Raw genomic sequence first — 20,705 nt, forward strand, 5'->3', positions numbered from 1 at the left:
TAATCTCCTATTGATCGACTCAAAAAAACATGCTTCCTCAATGAATGTTGACTAACCAAATTTAATCAACTATGTTATTCTTCATATACACTTGGCTCATGGTTGAAAATATGGTAGATTTTGAAAATTAAGACATGGTTTTGGAACATCACCAAAAGAAGAGTATTAACGTGAGAAAAATCTAAAAACAGACGCAACTTTCTTACAAGAGACGGATTTCACCTTTATCTAAGTCCCACTTAAATAAAAAGTCGTATCCAATTTTGTGGCTGATTTCTATATAAATAGAATACCTGATAATTTAAAAGTCTCAATTTCTGAATTAAACATCTAATTCTTCAGCCATCAATATCCCTATTCAATTTCGTTCTGGCAAAATGAAGTGCCAAATAACTAGCATACACAGCCACGGGGAGACAAACAGACCATAGATGTTTGCTTTTCCTCAATTAATGACTATCCAAGTCCCAAACAGTCCTTCGGAAAATAACAAGAATACACACTGAATTAAGGATGGCTCCACTTGAATTTCTTCAAAGAATATACACTGTATCCTCGTGTATCATAATTTTATCATCCCCGAGTTTCTGCACAAAACATGAAAGAACCATCATGTTATTAGTTGATGATGGATTAAGGTAAAGCAAGTTGGAATTAAAACCTCAAAAACCAACACACCACACTCGAGAGTAAAAACTCAAAAAGTAGATTCTAATGCTAGTTATGCAGTCTGTTATTAGAAGCTTACAATTCATGATTTAATTTGCAATTTATCAAAAGTCGATATGAATCTACAAATGAATCTATTTTGAGATGAAATCTATGATGAATCACAGAATTCACAATCCATTTGCTTTTTACAATTCATACAATTCTTAAAACTATTACGCCTAATAAATTTTGATCTTTCTTTACTTATTTTTTAGTGAAAACACATAATACAACTTCCAAAAGTGTTTAGTGTGAAAATAACTCCTCTTTTTTTGGTGCTTCAGAAATGAAATACTTATGTATAATTTGTTGTTATTTTAGTAATTAAAGAATTTTTTAATAAAATACATCCCATTAGATCCTACAAGTTTCATCTTTTTTTTCCTCCCAAAAACGTCACCTAAGAAAACTTACACCCAATAATTATATATTATGATTGTGGTCAAACAAATATGGATCAATATTAAATCGGTCAGATTAGTTAGACCTGTTAGAATATATGATTGGAATCATTCTATGTTAGAATATATTATTGAAATCATTGTATTATTTGTGTTTCCGTATTTAGATTATATTGTAATTCCTTAATCAGTGTCTTTCATCCTTTATAGCAATTTGATTGATTAATATAAAAGAGGTGATATTATTATCATTCCCTAAGTTAGCATTCCTTTTAAGCAAACATTGTATCAGAGGCTCCTATCTCACTACTATACCTCCAACAACCACCAATCACCCTTCTGACAACCACCAATCACCACTCCGCCAACTAGGGTTGTTCACGGGCCGGTTGGGGTCAAGTTTGGCCACGAACCGTCAGCCGACTGAACATGATCGGGTTCAAATTTGGTGAAACCGTTTTTGAACCACATATCTATCGAAATCAACCGAACATCAATTCAATTTTTCGAATCGGCTGCAGTTAGATTACATGGGTTGAAAACCCCAAACCAAAGTTCTGAAAAGCGGTTGCGGTCACCGTAACGGTGGAGATGACGCGGTTGCGATTGCGGGGTGTAAAGGCCATAGTATAACGGTTGCGGTAACCGAAACCGTGAATTTTTTTATTTTTCGCACAATTTGAAAAAACCTTACCGATATACATATTTTTTTTCCATGATCATATTTATTGGGTTAAAAATAAATATTGATCAATTTTTGTAAATTTTTAAGTATGATTCAATATATTTCATATTTTTAAATCACTATAAACTGATTTTTTTACATTTTATTTTAATAATTAATGACTTTATATTATACAAAAAATCAATCACTAACTATTATATATAAGATTAACAATGACAAAAGAAAGAGAATAAATAAGAGGCTAAATATATATATATATATATATACACCTATTTTAACCAAGCCAAATAGATAATGACCATACTTAGGGATTGTTTGGGATGACCTAAATAAGTACACTTTTTGTCTTTTTACGAAAAGATGTGCAGAAAAGTAGAGAGGTGATGTGATGAAAAAAAAAATAAAAAGATAAAAAGATGGATTATTTCTCATATGCCAAACTTGGCCTTACTATTATTATTATTTTCAAATAATATATAGATAAACACACACAAACAAAATGGTTTAGTGATAATAGCTAAATAGAATAGCATAGATCTTACAGTTTCAACAAATCAATAACATGTTCTTCATCTTCTCTCTTCTCTCTCTCTCAATCTCTTGCTCCTCCATTTTCTTTCTTTATCTTCCCTCTTCTCTCTATCCCTCTTCCCCATTTTCAGTTTTCTTGTGTGTTTTTTCGGAAAAAACAGTTTGGAACCGTTACGTAACGGTGCGTAACAGGCCGTTATGCAACGGTGCGTAACAGGCCGTTATGGCTGTTACGGCACCATTACGACCGCTACGGCCGACACCTGTGAATCTCAATCACACTGCAAAAGCGGCCGTAACGGGTGGCGGAAACTGTCAAAACCGTTACGTAACGGTTGCGGCCGCTTTTTAAAACCTTGCCCCAAACAAAAAATCCTAAATCAAAACATCACCAGATCAAAATATTTTGAAATATTTAAATAAAACCATAAAAAAATAGAACAAGTACAAACCCTAAATCAACCATCATCAAATCAATAGATTTTAAAAACAATAAATCCAAACATGAAACCATAAACAAACATAAAGTTACCTCAATTTCCTGGAGACTACTATTGCTGGAAAATCAAAAGATGGAATATCACTCTTTAGAGAGAGACAAGAGACCAAGGGTAGAGAGAGAGAAGCAACAAATCAAGTAAAGAGAGCGGGTCAACAAATTTTTTTTTTTTTTTTTAAACTAACAGAAGCAACAAGCTGATGAGAGAAAAGAGAAAGAAAAGACACAAAATGTCATAAGAGACCAAGACTCTTAGCCTTCTGTGTTTAATTAGCTTTCTTTTTGGAAAAGACAAAATGAGATAAATGAGAAACAGAAGGAAACACTGGAAAGTTAAGGAAGGTGGTCTACAACAAACACGAAGACAACTATCTTTCGGTCGAATCAATTCCAACAAGTGAATATATCACAAACCCACTACCAACTGTGATTTCAAAAACTCACAAAGAATAAAACTATTGCTGACCGTGCATCATCTTGAAACCATTCATATCATTGCAGGTCAATTCGGGTCAAGCGGGTTCATCAAGTAAGTGGTTTAAATGAACAGCCCTGCCGACAACCACCCAACTTCTCCAAGCCTTCATTGTAGTTAAACAAACTGTTATTTTGATTAAAGTTTCGCCATTTTACCCTTTTATTTATTATTTGGGGTGGTAAATGGCCCCATTAATCTAAGTGTTATGCTCCCATAGTAGTCTGGGTTTGAGATTGCTTGCTCACTCTATTCCCTCTTATTATTGTGATTAGTGCTATGTTTTGGTTAAGATAGTAACGTAAAAATGACTGACTACTTCCAACCCATTTAAAGGGGATAGTCTCAGTCCAGCTATGACTACTATTTTTGAAAACCTAAACCCTAGCCTTAAAATCACCACATCTGTGTTTAATGGTCAAAATTACCTCGCATGATCTCAGTGTCTGGCACTTTTTTTTGAAGAGTAGAAAGAAAATGGAATGTGTTGATGAGAGTTCAAGCACCAGATATTATTGATCCTGTCTATGAACTCTTTGATTATGTGAGACTCATTCATTCCATAATCCCTAAGATTAGTAAAGGTTATTTATCCATAGAAACTGCCCATGATGTTTGGGAGGCAGTAACTGCTACATATTCACAGAAGGATAATTTTTCTCAGACAGTCGAATTGCGCTGGTCTATTGAGCGCTCAATCCAAGGGGAGCAGACAACTCTTCAGTATTACACCTTTTTGACTAATGGTTGGAAACACCTCAACCATCTCCTAGATTACAAGCCTATCTGCACCGTTGACTCCGCTGGTTACCAAAAGTTTCTTGCACAGGAGAGGGACTTCAAGTTTCTGAAAGGCCTTAATGTGGAGTTTGACCTGATCCGAAATCTTGTCCTTGGCATTGATGTTTTTTTGTCTCTTCAGGAGGCCTTTGCTTATGCCCAAAATGAAAGGAATCATCGTTCTGCTATGCTACCACCAACTTCTACAGACCGTTCAGCATTACTTTCTGCACCTTCTAAAGATAGGACTGGTTTATCGTTTCTTTATCCTCATCCTTTAGGGAAGGATATTTTATTCTGTCATTACTTTCGCCAATCAAGGCATACCCAAGAGACTTGTTGAAAGCTTCATGGTATTCCATCAAGGAATTGAGGGGATCACTCGAGTCATAGAGGCGGTCGTTCTAGTCAGTCGAAAAGACATAGGTCTTACTCTCGTGCTTATCAATCTAGTGCTATAGAGACACATGATTCAACTTCGGTTATGTAGACTTCTGATCTGGTCTCTGATATGTCATCTTCTGAGTTTGAAGATGGTCTGCGCCATCTGCTTGATCGCAAATCTCTAATTCCTCCAGATGCGTCTTCTTTTTCGTTTGCCTATTCAGGTAACTTAGTCTCATCCTCTAGTGTGTTCTTATCCCATAAGGCCTCGCCATGGATTATTAATTCTGGCGCCTCCGATCATATGTCTGGATCTTCTAATCTTTTCTCAGGCTATATGAGATACATCCGCCTCTAGTCAGGATAAAGTTAGGATTGCTGATGGTACTATTTCCTGTCTCCGAGAAAGATTTAATCCATGTCACCCTTTCCCTACTTTATGTTTTACATGTTCCTAATTTTTATATTAATCTATTGTCATTAAGTCATCTTACTTGGGATTTGAATTGTAACGTAACTTTTTTCCCTAATTCTTGTCTTTTTCAAGACCTGATGTTAGAAATATTGATAGAGAGAGAAAGAGAATAAATTGTATTATTGATGGATATCTTGATGTATTACAAGATTGATAAATTACAATTCCTATACAATCTATATATAGAAGAAAATGTGGTAGTAGGTGTAGTGGAGGTGATAGTGGGTTAGGTGAAGTGGAGTGTGTGGTGAAGTGGAGGTAGGTGAAGTGGAGTGTGTAGTGGAGTAGGTGAAGGTAAAGATGGGAAATTCTAACAGCCCCCCGCAAACTCAAGGAGGAGAGAAACTAACCAACTTGAGTTTGGAGAGAGTAACAAAACAAGAAAATACATAAAAATAAAAAAGGATAGGAGACACTGTATGGTCGTGTCAGACCCTTGTAAAAGCTAACCGGAATCAACGTCGGGACAGTTTACAGAGTCTTGTCGGACCCAGAAAGGAGCTAACCGGAATCAATGTCGGGACAGTTTACAGAGTCTTGTCGGACCCCTTAAAAAATCGCATCCTCAAAAGGTGCGCCCAATTTTCAAAAAGCGTGCCATCAAAAAGCGTGCCCAATCCATAAAAAGGCGTGCCATCAAAAGGTGTGCCCAATTCATCAAAAGGTGTGCCGGACATGATGGCGAGGCACGTGGACGCCTTGGCTTGCGTGCCCGTTTGTCGGCTGGCAAGAGGCGCGCGATGCGCGTGGCTGGCCCTGGCTATTTAAAAACAAGGTTGAGGCGAAAGCTGTGCATACGAGTCTGAAACCTCTGAACGCTCGGAGAGCTTGTCTCTGCAAAGCTTGAAACACCCGGAAACCAACCCTTCTCTGAAACACTTAGCAACTCAAAAACATGGCCTCTTCTTCCCGTCCAGTTACCCAGAACCTGCTCACGCTCTTTCCAGAACTGAACGAGCCCACAAGAGAAATAACTGGTGCGGTGGCCAGTGAACCGCAACCAAACACCTCTGGTTTTGCTCCATTGAACTTTCCGATGCGGTCGGTGGAGCAAAAAATGGCGATGCAAACTGATATTGAGGCTAATCAATATACTCTGAAGTCATGCGTGGAAACCATGACGGCGGTCACAAATTTGTCAAACCGGCTGCAGAGTAGGACAAATGAGGTGCAGCATTTAAACGCCCAACTGGCTCTGCTCCAACGCATGTATAAGGATGCGCGAGCAGAGATAAGTGTGCTGAAAGCAGAAAATAAGGAGCTGAAGCGGAAGGCCACCGTGATGTTCCGATTTGGAGGTCCACCATATGCTGCAGTGGAGGAGCAGGGAGTAGTGATCATGCCCAGTGGAGTGGGAAACACGGAGGCAGCACCGTCAAGGGCCGCCCAGGACGGAGGCAAGAAGAAGAGACCGGCTGCAGAGTAGAGAAGAAAAAAATCCGCCAGTGGATGTGGTTGTTTTGTTTGTTTGTTTGTTTGTTTGTTTTTTTTTTTTTTTTTTTTTTTTTTTTTTTTTTTTTTTTTTTTTTTGTGTGTAACAATGTGATCGGGGTTGATCCCTGAGATGAATAAAATATGGGTGTTGTGCAAACTCGAATGGTAGGTGTGGTAATGCAGAAAAATCAACAGAAAAATTGTTGCTCCTTAAGTTGCTTGGCCACATCTTTAGCAGAAGATCCAGAAACCTCAATCCAAGTTTTTTGAGAACAGTGCACAGGCTGACAGCATGAACTCTAAATAGAAGAGAGCATGAAAGGGATTGGCTGCCATGTCTGCCAAGTTTGATGGTGCAGTGACATAGTAAGCAAGACCACCAACTGGGATAGACTGGCCTGAGGAACAAACATCAATGACTGGAATATGAACAATAGGGTCACACATTAGAGGTGTGAATGGTAGGATCTGGGGTGAACTTGATCTAGATAGTGGCAACCTGACCAGTGGCTCAGGCAGCAAAGTAGGAAAATCCAGAGGGGGGAGATCAGACACATTAAGAGGTGATATTGGTGTCAACACACTAGAAGACCTTGTAGCTGGTAGTAAAGAAGAAAGTGGAGGTAAAGATAGTGATTCAGTGAATGACATAGGCAGTTGTGGAGGTTTTACTGTGTATTGAAAAATTGATGCCATAGGAGGGCACCAACAATAATAGGGAGAAAAAAGGGATGAGCCCATTGAAGGTTCTTGAGATCCTGGGCATAAAAAGGGTGGTGTACCAGACTTGCCAAGTGATTCCAACAAATTTGGAGAGAATAAGCCCATTCCAGTAGCTTCTGGATGTTTATCCTTTCCAGAAAGATTTGAACCAGATGCATCCATGGGGCTTACTGGTGAAGAAGCAACAGACAAGTTATCAACAACTGAAAATTGGATGTCCCCACGTCTCCTCAGCTTTTCTCGGGTAACACTTTTCAAGGAAGTTGAGTTTCTGAGAAGGTAGCAGATTATGTTGCTGAAAATCTGGGAAAGAACATTGTGAAAGCACTTGAATTTGTCAGAGACGAAGAAGATCAGTTAGAAGCAGCCATACATAGCGGCTATTTGGACACTGATAAGGAATTTCTTAGTCAGGGAGTAAATGGAGGAGCATGTGCAGCAAGTGTACTGTTTAGAGATGGAAATCTATATGTAGCGAAAATACTGTTTAGAGATGGAATAGGTAGAGGTCCGGCGGGCGGCCAAGGCGAGGCTGCCGCCCGCCGGTGAAGCAAAATGAGTAGGTTGTTAACCTTGCTCTGATACCATGTTAGAAATATTGATAGAGAGAGAAAGAGAATAAATTGTATTATTGATGGATATCTTGATGTATTACAAGATTGATAAATTACAATTCCTATACAATCTATATATAGAAGAAAATGTGGTAGTAGGTGTAGTGGAGGTGATAGTGGGTTAGGTGAAGTGGAGTGTGTGGCGAAGTGGAGGTAGGTGAAGTGGAGTGTGTAGTGGAGTAGGTGAAGGTAAAGATGGGAAATTCTAACACCTGATCATGAAAAAGACGATTGGCAGTGGTAGAACAAAAAATGGTCTCTATATTTTGGATCAGACAGACCAACTGGCTCATCATTCCATCTAGTCTCCATCCACCACGAAAGATTTATGGTTGCGGCATCGCCGTCTAAGACATCCATCTTTTTTATTACTTAGATATTTATTTCCTTCTGTTTTTTTTTTTCAAAATAAAGTCTCATTGTGAGTAAAGTCTCATTGCGAGTCTTGCCAACTTGGCAAACAACACCGAGCTTCTTTTGCTCCTAATAATAATAAAAGTTTTGTTCCTTATTCTTTAATTCATTCTGATATTTAGAACCCCTCTCGTGTGTTATCAATAAAGGGTCATCGATGGTTTGTTACTTTTATAGATAACTGCTCTCGTGCCACTTGGTTGTATCTCATGAAATAAAAGAGTGAGGTTTTCTCTATGTTTCAAAACTACCAGAAGATGATTAGTACCCAATTTAGAACGGTTGTCAAAGTCTTGCGTTCTGATAATGGGGGTGAATACATTGATTCTGGGTTGGCCAAATATTTTTCCATTCATGGCATTATCCATCAAACATCTTGTACTGACACCCCTCAACAAAATGGATGGGATTGCTGAGAGCAAGAATCGTCATCTCCTAAATATGGCTCGTTGTATGTGTTTTTCTATGAGTGACCCTCAGGCCTATTAGGGCGAGGCTGTTCTTACTGCAACATATCTCTTTAACCGTCTTCCTACCCAAGTCTTACAAAAAAAGACACCTCTTCAAGTTCTCTTAAGTTCTCAGTCTCTATTTTCCATTCCTCCAAAAACCTTTGGTTATGTATGTTTTGTTCACAATCATTATCCTTCTCAGGGTAAGTTGGAACCTCGTTCTCTCAAGCGTGTGTTCTTGAGTTACTCTTATTCTCAAAAAGAGTACAAGTGTTATCATCCTCCCTCTCGTAAATGATTTGTGTCCATGAAAGTCACCTTCTTTGAGTCTTAATCCTACTTGTCCAGTCTAATGTCCCCGTCATCTCTTCAAGGAAAGCCTTGGTATGAAGACAGTCATGTTGCTTTATCATTCCTAGCTCAGTATTGCCTCTAGTGGTACCTCTTACTAGCAATATTGAATCTGATGTTGCCAAGAACAAAAAAGAGCAAGTTTATGTCAGGGATAAAGAAAAAGAAAAGTTACATAGATATAAGAAACCAATTCTGATCAATCACTATCGTCTCCTTCTCTTGATGACGGTCCAGGTAACTCTCCAACTCCTGATATTGCCACCTCTGAGTTTGAGCCTACTGATCTTGATATACTCATTGCCAAAAAAAAAGGGTATCAAGTCTTGCACTCATCATCCAATTTCTAACTTTGTGTTTTATTCTTATTCATAAAAAGCCTTTGTCTAAAATTTCCTCTATTAGTACACCTAATCATTTTCAAGATGCTCTTACTATTCCTAAGTAAAAAGTGGCTATTGTAGACGAAATAAAAACACTTCATAAAAATGGCACTTGAGATTTGACTGAGTTATCTAAGAACAAACGAACTGTGGGATACAAATGGGTGTATACTGTGATACACAAGGCAGATGGTTCAATTGAGCAATAAGACTCGACTTGTGGCAAAAGGTTTTACTCAGACCTATGGAATAGACTACCAAAAAACATTTGCTCCAGTTGTAAAGATGAATTCAATCCTAATACTTCTCGCTCTGGCAACTAATCTAGATTGGCTACTTCATCGGTTTAATATAAAAGAATGTTTTCCTACATGGTAACCTAGAAGAGGAGGTGTATATGGACATTCCTTTTAGCTTTGAAACTCTTCAAACCAAGGGAAAGGTATGACAATTTCGGAAGTCATTATATGGCTTCAAACAGTCCCCTAAGGCTTGGTTTGAGAGGTTTACTCAAGCAATGCTAAAATATGACTTCAAACAGAATCAAGCTAATCATACTCTGTTTGTTAACATTCCTCTCATGGTAAAACTATAGCTCTCATTGTATATGTGAATGACATAATGCTTACAAGAGATGATGTTGAGGAAATCCCTTTGTTGAAGAAGTATTTGGCAAGTGAGTTTAAAATCAAAGACTTGGAAAACATGAAGTACTTTCTGGGAATTGAAATGGCTAGGTCCAAATATGGGATTTTCATCTATCAGAAAAAACATGTCCTTAACCTATTGAAAGAAACAAGGATGCTTGGAAGCAGAGTTTATGACACGCCACTAGAGCCTAATTAGAAACTGTGATAATAATGGGGAAGTAAATGTTGATAGAGAGACTTATCAGAGACTAGTGAGTAAGCTCATTTATTTATCTCATTCTCGTCCTGATATTGCTATTGTCGTTAGTGTGGTTAGCTAGTTTATGCATGCTCTTCATGAAATACACTTTGCGACAATTATGAGAATTTTGAGATACTTAAATCTTTTCTTGAAAAAGGTCTTTATTTTTCCAATCATGATCATCTTAGTGTAGAAGCTTATACGAACAAGGATTGGGCAAGTTTTGTGACTGATAGGAGGTCCACCTCAGGATATTGTACCTTTGTTGAAGGCAATTTGGTTACTTGGAGAAGTAAGAAACAGAATGTGATTGCCAAGTCCAGCGCAGAAGCTGAGTTTAGAACTATGGCACAAGGTGTGTGTAAGCTCTTGTAGATCAAGTTGTTATTGCGTGATCTAGGAATTGCCCAGAAAGACTCCATGCGGCTATATTGTGATAATAAGATTGCTATCAACATAGCTCACAATCCGGTTCAACATGACTGGAGAAAACATGTTGAGATAGATCGTCACTTCATCAAAGAGAAGCTCATTACTGGTACAATATATACTCCATTTGTGAAGTCTAGTGAACAACTAACAGATATCCTCACAAAGGGAGTTGGGAGTAAACTATTTTATGACATTCTTGGCAAACTGAGTATATGAGAGACATCTTTGCACCAGCTTGAGGGAGAGTGTTAAAATATATGATTGGAATCATTCTATGTTAGAATATATGATCGGAATCATTCTATTATTTGCGTTTCCTTATTTAGATTTTATTGTAATTCCTTAACCAGTGCCTTTCTTCCTTTGTAACAGTTTGATTGATTAATATAAAAGGGGTGATATTATTATCATTCCCTAAGTTAGCTTTCTCTTAAGCAAACAAGACCTAATGATTACAATAACCATACACCCTTTTAAAGTGTGTCAAGTTTCAAAATAAAATAGTTCACTTAATTCTTTCTTCATATTATACTCTATATAGGGTTCCTAGTTCTATTTTTTGAATGTCAATAAAGATTATATTATGGTTGTTGAATAATTATATAAATTGTGAGATTTGGATCCGCATCTAATTAGATAGTGTAATCATATCATTGTATAAGAATTATTTTATAGCATATGCCAAATTCAGTTTATTTCATTCTTTTATCATCATTTTCTATAGTTTTTACGAAGTCTAAACGATTATCAATTCAATTTGATTCACAAAATTATGGTTTTGATTCACGATACACATCTCATTTGACAACTATCATTATGCATTTTAAGACATAATTCATCCACTAATTCACCTAAAATCATAAGCATAATGAGATTACCTCTAACAGAAACATGATCTCTGCACGCGAGTAAGGTACAGCTGACCTGCTGTTGACAGTAGTTTCAATATCTTGAATAGATATGCGATCCACGTGATGTTCCCGCACATGCTGTCCGAATAAAGTGTTAAATGCTTCTAGTCTGCAAGGGAACAAGCATTCAGGACTACCAATTGAGACCAAACAATACATTGCTGATCCAAAAGTTTCATATCACAAACCTTTCTGAGGATACATTCACACTAGATTGAGCTGCAGGAGGAGGCTCATCTACTTCCATAGCTTCAGTCCTACTTAGTAGGAAAGCAAAACAAAATTTCAGCACAATATAATAAAATCTAGATATATATCTCCCAAGGAAAATATCTAGTATATTATGAAGGAACCAAACAATCAGAAGCTTAGTTTGCCTAATCTGGCTTGAATACATAATAATATCGCTCATACTTCATACTAAGAAAAGTGCATGAGAAACCAAAATGAATGGTCAATATGTTATATACTATCACCTTAGCCAAGTGATTTTCTCAGTATGCAGCTTCAAAAATTTATGCTGTTATTCTCAAAGGGATGTTAAAATATGAAATATTTATTCAGCCTTAGTTTGTCCAATTATTGGAGAAGTTAGTAAGGTTCTTTTCCTGCAAGTTTGACAAGAAAATAAATAAACTACTTTTACTGAATGATCCTCTTCCCATTTCTTTACAACAACACTGTGACACTCACAAACGGTTAAAATGACTTGTTGCCCTATTGGGATAGTCGTACACTAGTCCTACAAATATTACAACATCGTGAACAAAGCAACTAAGTGATTAATTATCATCTTTTAGAATAGTAGTAATGGAAACATCTTGTCATGCTTCACTGACAGCACCACAATCAATGCCTATAATTTTCTAACGAACCCTAGGAATACTATCTCACCCTGTGCATAATTCAGATTTTTAATCATCAGATCAGCATAGAGAATTGTAGCAGCCCTTAAAAGGAATTAGATACTTGTATATGCAAGCAATGAAAATCCAGAGATTGATTCATCCTTAATGAGAAAACATTGGCCAAACAATAAACATACAAGCGAAAATTCGAGAAATAATACAAGAAGGGAATAGGGTGCTTTTTTATATAACTAAAACAGCAACGAAACTTTACTGGCCCCATAAAGCTATGGAACAACTGGTAAAGTAGTAGAATTCCTATATGCATGCCTATTTCTTTAAGCTCATTTTGCAATGTACTGTTCCGCCCCAAAACAAAAACCAAAACCAAAACCAAAAAATCCCATTTCAGGACTAAAACTTTCATCGAAGGCCAAAATTGCTTTTCCAGATGTAATACATGCCTTCAGAATTGAAGAGGGGGGAAATCAAAACAAATGAAGGTTCAACATTTTTGAAGCACTAGCAGAATATGGAAGAGGCTAACAAAGTATGTTAGTTTCAAAGACATGCAACGTAGTTCCTTCTGGACATAACATAAAAACCAATCTGCTTGAACAGATTCTGTTACAATAGATTGAGATTTAATTCTTCTACGTACTTTGACTTAGGGATGAAGAAACAATCATTAGGAATAACTAAAACACTTGCCTACAATTTTTCCTTACCTACCATTGCCATCAGGATTCAGGAATTAAATTTAATGTAAAAACTATGGAACCAAAAAAAAAAGAGGAAACACACTGGTATGTCTATGAGAAGCCCCATGTATACTCACAAAACAGTAAAAAGGAAACACACTAGTAAGTTATTCACATTATGCCATTTGCTAAGGAAAAATATTGCACACTCACCCTCCTCTAACAGAAGTATCAACATGGCCAGCTCTACCATCATTGCCACCATCATGGTCAGCTTTGCGTTTTCTCTCCAACTCCTTCTCTCTTTCTTGCTCGCGATCCTCCATTTCAGTCAATTCTTTGTGATATATCGCAAAGTTTAGCAGTTTAAGAGCTGCTTCAACATCAGACTTTAGAACCTGCCCAAAGACAAAATAAGCACCCACGAGACAGTGTCAACAGGCATCAAAAACCAATTGAACATGAGAACTACTGAAATGGCAATAACAAGAAACAAAAGGTAAATAGCAACAAAAGCCATGACTGTATGCTCTCTCTAGTCTCAGTCATAAGTCTTATCAGGTCAAAGATGACACTCAAATTAATAAGTACAACTCTTAGATTGACAACATGGGTACCAATTACTGTGATATCATTACAATCATGAGAAAATGCATAGAGTGAAAAAAATCACGTACCTGTCTGCTCAACTTCAGTTTGGCATGAGCAGTAGAGAGCCGTATTATGGTTTCTAAAGTTCTGGCAGTTATTGGAAGCGTTCCTCCCCCAGTCTAAAAGACAAAACATCATAATGATTGAGTCAAGAAACAAACATAGAACTTCACTTTCTAATATGCTTAGCTGATTATGAACTAATACCTTTGCATTTGAACTGGCATTTCTGAGTTCGGCATATGCAGTTGCAATGTTATCAGATGCCTGTAAATGAATGTTGTTAAAAAGTGCACTAGAAAATTTCTAAAAACTAAGGTCCATTAAGGGAACAAGTCCAACGTCTGCTAAGAGTTCAGCATGAAAACAAATACATTTACCAACTGATATAAGAAAGCATCAGCACCTCATCAGTCAGCTCTGGCTGAATTCTATGTTTTGCATAATGAATATACTTCTTAAGAAACTTGATAGTGAGGGTATCACGCTTTCGACCACGTTCTGCTCTCTTCCCATGTAGCATTCGGTTGTACTTTACATAAACAGAGGAGCCTGCATCAGCTTCTTCTTCTCTTCCATATCTTGAGCTCCCATCAAATGTTGCCTGACCTAAAAGTTGAGTTGTTTGAGCATTTTCAAATATATTGGACATGCCACAGAACTTTCAACTGATATAGCAAAGCACACCTACCTCCATCTATTGCAGAACGATACCGGTGCATACGCAAGACATGCTCCGAAATTCGACGGTCAATATCAGGATCCATTTGATCCAGCACAATAAACAGTAAATCAAAACGAGAAAGCAAAGAATCTGGGAGCCCAATATTCTTGGTTGGAGTTAATGAGCGGTCATACTGTGCATATACATCCAATACCAAAACCAAAACAACCAGCTAGAGTTATGAGTGTACACATGGTTTCTATGTGGAAACATGTATTAATGCATCCAAATGAGGGGCAACCACAACTTACAGTTCCATATATAGGATTTGCAGCTGCTACCACACTGCATCGAGCATTCAGTGATGCATGGATACCAGCTTTGGCAATTGTTACTGTCTGCTGCTCCATGACTTCATGTATAGCAACGCGATCTTGATCATTCATCTTATCGAACTCATCAATACAAACAACACCCCGATCAGCAAGAACCATTGCACCAGCTTCAAGCCTTCTTTCTCCTGGTCAATAGAAAAGTACTGTTATTCTAAAAAATCACCATACGGTATCAACATGTGAGGATCCCCTAGAAAAGCATTACCTGTTTCTTGATCAGAAGTAACTGCAGCAGTCAAGCCAACGCCTGAGGAACCCCGACCAGTTGTTGATATAGCCAAAGGAGCAATGTTCATAATTGCTCTTAACAGTTGAGACTTTGCAACAGAAGGATCGCCAACCATCATCATGTTTATGTCTCTAAAGAAGTGGGAAATTTTATTACGAGGGCTCAAATCTAATCTTTTGCTAAGGCAGCAAGATGCTGAACTGAACAATACAGCAGAAAGAGACAAACTCATTCAATCAAGGATAACATTGAGGGATAAAGCACAACTTACCCTCGTAGATGGGTCCCATTTTTCAAATTCTTTTCAGCTCCACCTAGCATCAATAAAATCACTGCCTTCTTTATCCACGCATGCCCGTGTATTGATGGTGCCAGTGAATTAGCTAGTAGGTCAAATGTATCATCCCTCTCAGATACCTTTTTAATGTTGCTGATGTCTTCTGGAGTGTAGATTGGCGCATTTGCCTCTTTGTTGAGCAGAGCAACATTGTTAGCTATAAGCACAGTCCTAGAAAATGCGATACTTGATTAAGCTATTTAACCACCCAACTTTATGAATAAAGATTCGCAAGAAATTAGCACTTTTTAGCTAATGTGACGAAACGAACCTGAACACCCCATTCACACTGCCCTTGCTTTTCCCAGGAAGAGCTTTATATATCCCTACAATTGCCACGCGATCTCCAGGCTTGCATGAATCCACCATGTCATCCTCAACTATGACATCCACTGTTCGTGGAAGCTGTCCAGGAGCAGAATTCTCAGGCACTTCTTGCATTGATAGTGTTTGATGGTCTTTGTACTTGCACAATCCATACTCAGTCACCAACAAATTGCCAGTCTCATCCTGGAAAAGTAATAGTACTAAAAGCACCATTCTGCGGCTATAAAATGTAAGATACTAAAAGTGAAAGCCATGGCTTACCCTTGTTGGATACACGGACCCTGTGGGCAAACCCATATTGGATGTAATATCTCGATACTCCCGATTAGTGAATGCCTTTGTTGCAGGGCAGAAGTGAACACTCCTGACAACTTTTGGCCTTACAAGAGAACCTGATGATGGAAAAGTAGCTGATTGGTTATATCTAGTACCATTATAAATGGTATGTAAGTAATTTTTAGTGGCAATGCAATTACTAATATGTCAAATGCTATCATTCAATATGTGAAACAAAAATGAAAAGCCAAAACATAGGGGGACCAATCATGGCCAACCATGCAAATCAGTTTCGGTGCATGATTGCGAGGAAGTAGCATTGCTCTATGTGAAATTACTGGCTTTGTTTGTAATTGGAAGTAAAAGAAGTTACCAATGGGATAACTGCCTTGTTGAGTTCAACTATTGATCTCTGCTAAAGACATTCTAGTTAATTAAAAAATAATTTGAAAAATGTGATTAAATTTAACTTCTACTCAATATGGTACTGTTATTCACCAATGATTGCATCTACTACTATCGTAGACATTTTACTGGTAAAAGTTATCACAAAGCATGGTTTATAATCCTTCACTCTTGGTCAACAACGTGCCTTGTATCCTAAATTCCGCAACAGTTAAAAAAATATGCTGTCAAATAGCTTGGTTAAGGATTAATTAAACTTAGCCAGGGAGTTCAATAAGAAAAATTAGCAGTGGTATCTCAACTATTGACATCTGGTCCTAATTTAACCATCGTCAGGACTAAGGATTTAAAATTCAAAAGCCATTAACAAATTGTACCAGAAATTTCAAATTAGACCCCAAATTCAAAAATGCATCCCTCATCTTTAACCAAGTGACAAAAATGCCCTATACCTTGCAAATTGGTCTCCGGTATGCAGATAGTTCTGAAATTGCCTCAAAATAATCACAGAAAGACAAAGCTTCAAGCCACCATTGTCATTTTCTCAACATGAATCCATTTTATTACTTGCAAATTCTACAAGTTTATTCCTGATAGATACTGAATAATTCCAACTTCTAATCATCATGGTTATCAAAATCCCGGTCCGGATCTTACGATCCTACGATCTTACGATCCATTTGAGTGCAATCGATCCGGATCGTGTAAAAAACTCCTTATAGGTAGGATCTTTCGATCCTGGTAGTGGGATCTTATAGGATCGTGGAATCCCGATCCGAATCCGATCCTATCCGATCCAATTTACAAGCTTTGTTTTGTATTGTATGACATATTTTGTTGTAAATTTTATATTTGTTGTCTAAATATCAATTTATGTTGTCAAAATAAATAATAAAAATTAAGTAGTATTGAATCAAATAGACTAAGAAAAACAAACTAGGAAACAAACATTCAAATATTGCGGTAATTTAAGAAAATTAAATAGTTGGAAAAACAAACTTAGCTTTAGCGGAGTCTAAGAAGGGTAAGATGATTGTAACTTTATCCCAATTTCTGAAGAAATTATTTTTGTGACTCGAATCCGCTCCACCAGGAATGCTAACGACAAACCTTATCATTCGACTAAGCTACTCTTTTTTGCTCTTAATCTATTTTCATATCTAATTTTGTTAAATATTTTTTCTTCACTTTTTATGTATTATTGTACATTGTAAAGTATTTTGTTATAGAATTCTTCTTCTTTTTCACCTTCTTTTTTGATAAAATACAGAACTTTTACCATCGAGTTTTCTATTGCATAATATTATATGTACATTTTACATGGAGTATTATATTTTTCACAATATCTTCACTTCTTTTTAATAAAATATAGGTTCATTTTGTGTATACTTTACAAGAAATATTTATTTAAATTAAATTATTATGTAACTTGCATTTTTCGGTAGGATCTTACGATCCTCGATCCGATTCTACGATTCGATCTTAGAAACACCTCCAACGATCCAACGTAGGATCTCGATTTTAACAACCTTGCCCCAATACCATAGAATTTTTCTATCCTGGAGTTATATCACTATGAAAAGATAAAGATAATGAATCGGATTTACTTCATCAATCCTAAATAGGTCTGCAAACAAACCAAGTTGTTTATGAACAACTCGAGCTCGGCTAGTTTACTAAATAAACAAACTTGAGCCCAAATTGTCGGCTCATTTAGTAATTGACTGATAAGGCTCATGAACACAAGAAATATGAATAAATTTTTATTTTTAATAATATATCAAATAAATATTTCATTTCACTATTTATGTTTGGTGTTTGAGTCAATTTACACGTTTGATTGATAAAAATTATTACTAATATAAGCATTCCTCTATATTTGCTCATAATTTTCTCTTTTTTCTCTTAACATGCAAATTAATTTAATTTTCATTTTTTTTTTTTTTTTTTTTTGAGTTCGATAGCTCATTTTTTAACCTAAACTTGACCTCGGCTCGTTTTGCAACCCTAATCCCAAAGTAAATGCACCTTCAAGTTTAATTACCAAAACACAACATTTCAAAGACCTAAACAAGCACAAGAAGCACAGTTTCAAAATAAGGAATGAAAAGCAAAAGAGGGAAAAGAAAGTACATTTGGTGACAATGCCCTCAACACAAATCATGGAACCGATGAAGCTAGAGAAGAGATCCCTGGGGGTAACGCGACGCGACACGAAAGGCCCTTCGAATCCAACAAGAACTTGCTCTCCTTCCTTCAAGTACTTGGGATCGAGGCTGCGTGCGAACTCCGTGACCGCATCGCTTAGGGCTTGCATGTACTCACCTGGATTTTGAAGCAACCTAACAAATTCACAAAAAAAACAAAAAAATTACAGATAATTAAGATCAAATCAAATCCACACAAGTATATCAAACATAGAGAGAGCGAGCGAGAGAGAGAGAGAGAAAGAGAATTGGACCTGCGAGCCAAGTGACCTTCCTCGTAAGCGAAGAAATGAGAGATGTTGAGGATGAGACGGCGGCGCTTGTGATGCATCATGTTTTTGATCTCGTGTGTGTAGATGTCCTTCCATTCCTGATTTACAGACAGAGAGATTGATTGATTGAGAGAGAGAGAGAGAGATGAGAAGGTTTACATAGAGAAACAAGGATGAGATAGAGAGAGAGAGAGAGAGAGAGAGAGTTACATCTTGATCGAAGAACTTGCGGAATGTTTGCTTGTGCGCTGCTCTCATTTCCTCGCTGATGTCCATCTCTTGATCTCTGCTTCCGTTCCTCTGTGTGTGTATGAGAGAGAGAGAGAGAGAGAGAGAGAGAGTTGCAGAGAGAGAATGGAGAGGAGGTGATTGTGCCCCTTTTTTCAATCTAGGTTTTAGTTTTTGGCGGGAGAGGGTTCTGATTTGGGCGGGAAAGCTATGTTCCAGGGTTGGAAGTTTGTCTTTTTTTTTTTTTGTAAACGGAAGTGTCGATTGTCGTTCTTCTTCTTCGGCTTTTTTTTTAAAAAAATAATAATAATAATAATAACTCAAGTTTGAAATGAAATTTAAAAAAAAAAAAACCAAAATAAGTTTGAAGTTAAATTATATAAAAATATAAGTTGCGTTTGGTAGAGTTTTCTAACTATGATTTAAAAGTAGAAGTTGTATTTTGAGTTTGTGAGTTTTGAAATTATGATTTAAGTGATGAAAATTTGTTTGGTGAAAGAGTTTTGAAAAGAGTTTTTGAATTGTGGCCAAGTTTGGCATGATTGAAAAAAGATAAAAAGTCAAAAAGTCACATCATCTTATTTAAGTCACATCACCTCTCTAACACATCACTTCAAACCCAACCCAAACTCAACTCATATTTCATAAAAAGTCAAAAAATGCACTTATTTAGTCTTCCCAAACTATGCCTGAATGGGAAAATTTGATGTAATATATGATATTTGATATAAAAACTTATAACTCATAACTAAACATACAACTCAAAATTCTATTAAAATACATAAAAAAAATTTAAAATTTCGGAAAATATTTTTTTTGAATATATAATAATTAACATATGTCAATTGCATAAAATAAATAAATAAAATTTGTACTGTTCCGATTAACCGGGTGGACGACCGATTAGTCTAAATTTTCCCACCTTTGATAAAGTTTTCAAAATTGAGTGTACAATTAACTTTGGAAACTATAAACAAGCATCCGACCAAATAAAGAGGTGGAATCATGATTTGAAAATCATTCCAAACAGGGTCCTATACTCTCGTATGTAGGTTGAATAGCTTGAAGATAAAGTCAAGTAAGAAAGTAAAAAAAAATTTCAACTTTTGTGAAATATTTTAAATAACTAATTTTACATTATTTCAAAAATCATCATAATCATCCTAGTAAATATTTCAAATTTGAGAAGTTATTTGGTGGGCATGTGGTACCCGGATAATGGGGGTGTTTGTTTCAGCTTTTCAGAGCCAACTTATGGCTTTTAGTTTTGAAAAAGTTATTTTGGACTGTTTGGTTAAACTTATTTCAAACAGCTTCTGATTCTAACAGCTTATTTTAACTCAAAAAAGCTGATTCTGAGAAGCTGCTCACCCCTTGCTTCTGATTATCAGCTTCTGCTGTGGACATGTTAATTTATGTTTATACTCTTAAATTTTTTTATTTTTTTATTTTTTTAAAAATAGAAAAAGACTCAAATGGACTATAGATTATTATTATTATTTTTTATGAGAAATGTAGACAAACAAAAAATAAAAATTAATTGAAAAAGCTATTTCACAGCTTATTTAACAAACACTACTAAGCAACTTAAATCTATAATCCAACAGCTACACCAAACA

The 20,705-nt window shown here is 36.5% G+C and overlaps 1 protein-coding gene across 1 annotated transcript; it reads right to left on the reverse strand.

Annotated features, from left to right (window-relative positions):
* Positions 1–254: 254 nt before the first annotated feature.
* MCM3 (Minichromosome maintenance (MCM2/3/5) family protein) lies at positions 255–19,362 on the reverse strand. The gene is made up of 16 exons (XM_028228477.2): positions 19,069–19,362; positions 18,841–18,956; positions 18,513–18,721; positions 15,960–16,090; positions 15,643–15,881; positions 15,306–15,542; positions 15,011–15,165; positions 14,722–14,930; positions 14,438–14,603; positions 14,153–14,355; positions 13,954–14,013; positions 13,773–13,865; positions 13,309–13,493; positions 11,735–11,803; positions 11,514–11,655; positions 255–587 (listed from the first exon to the last, which is right to left on the reverse strand). Exons 1-16 carry the CDS (start codon positions 19,132–19,134, stop codon positions 534–536), a joined length of 2,334 nt encoding a protein of 777 aa, XP_028084278.1. The 5' UTR covers positions 19,135–19,362; the 3' UTR covers positions 255–533.
* Between the last annotated feature and the right edge of the window lie 1,343 nt (positions 19,363–20,705).

The sequence above is a fragment of the Camellia sinensis genome, chromosome 11 (assembly GCF_055761805.1).
Source record: "Camellia sinensis isolate YWXY chromosome 11, ASM5576180v1, whole genome shotgun sequence".
NCBI classification, from domain to species: domain Eukaryota; kingdom Viridiplantae; phylum Streptophyta; class Magnoliopsida; order Ericales; family Theaceae; genus Camellia; species Camellia sinensis.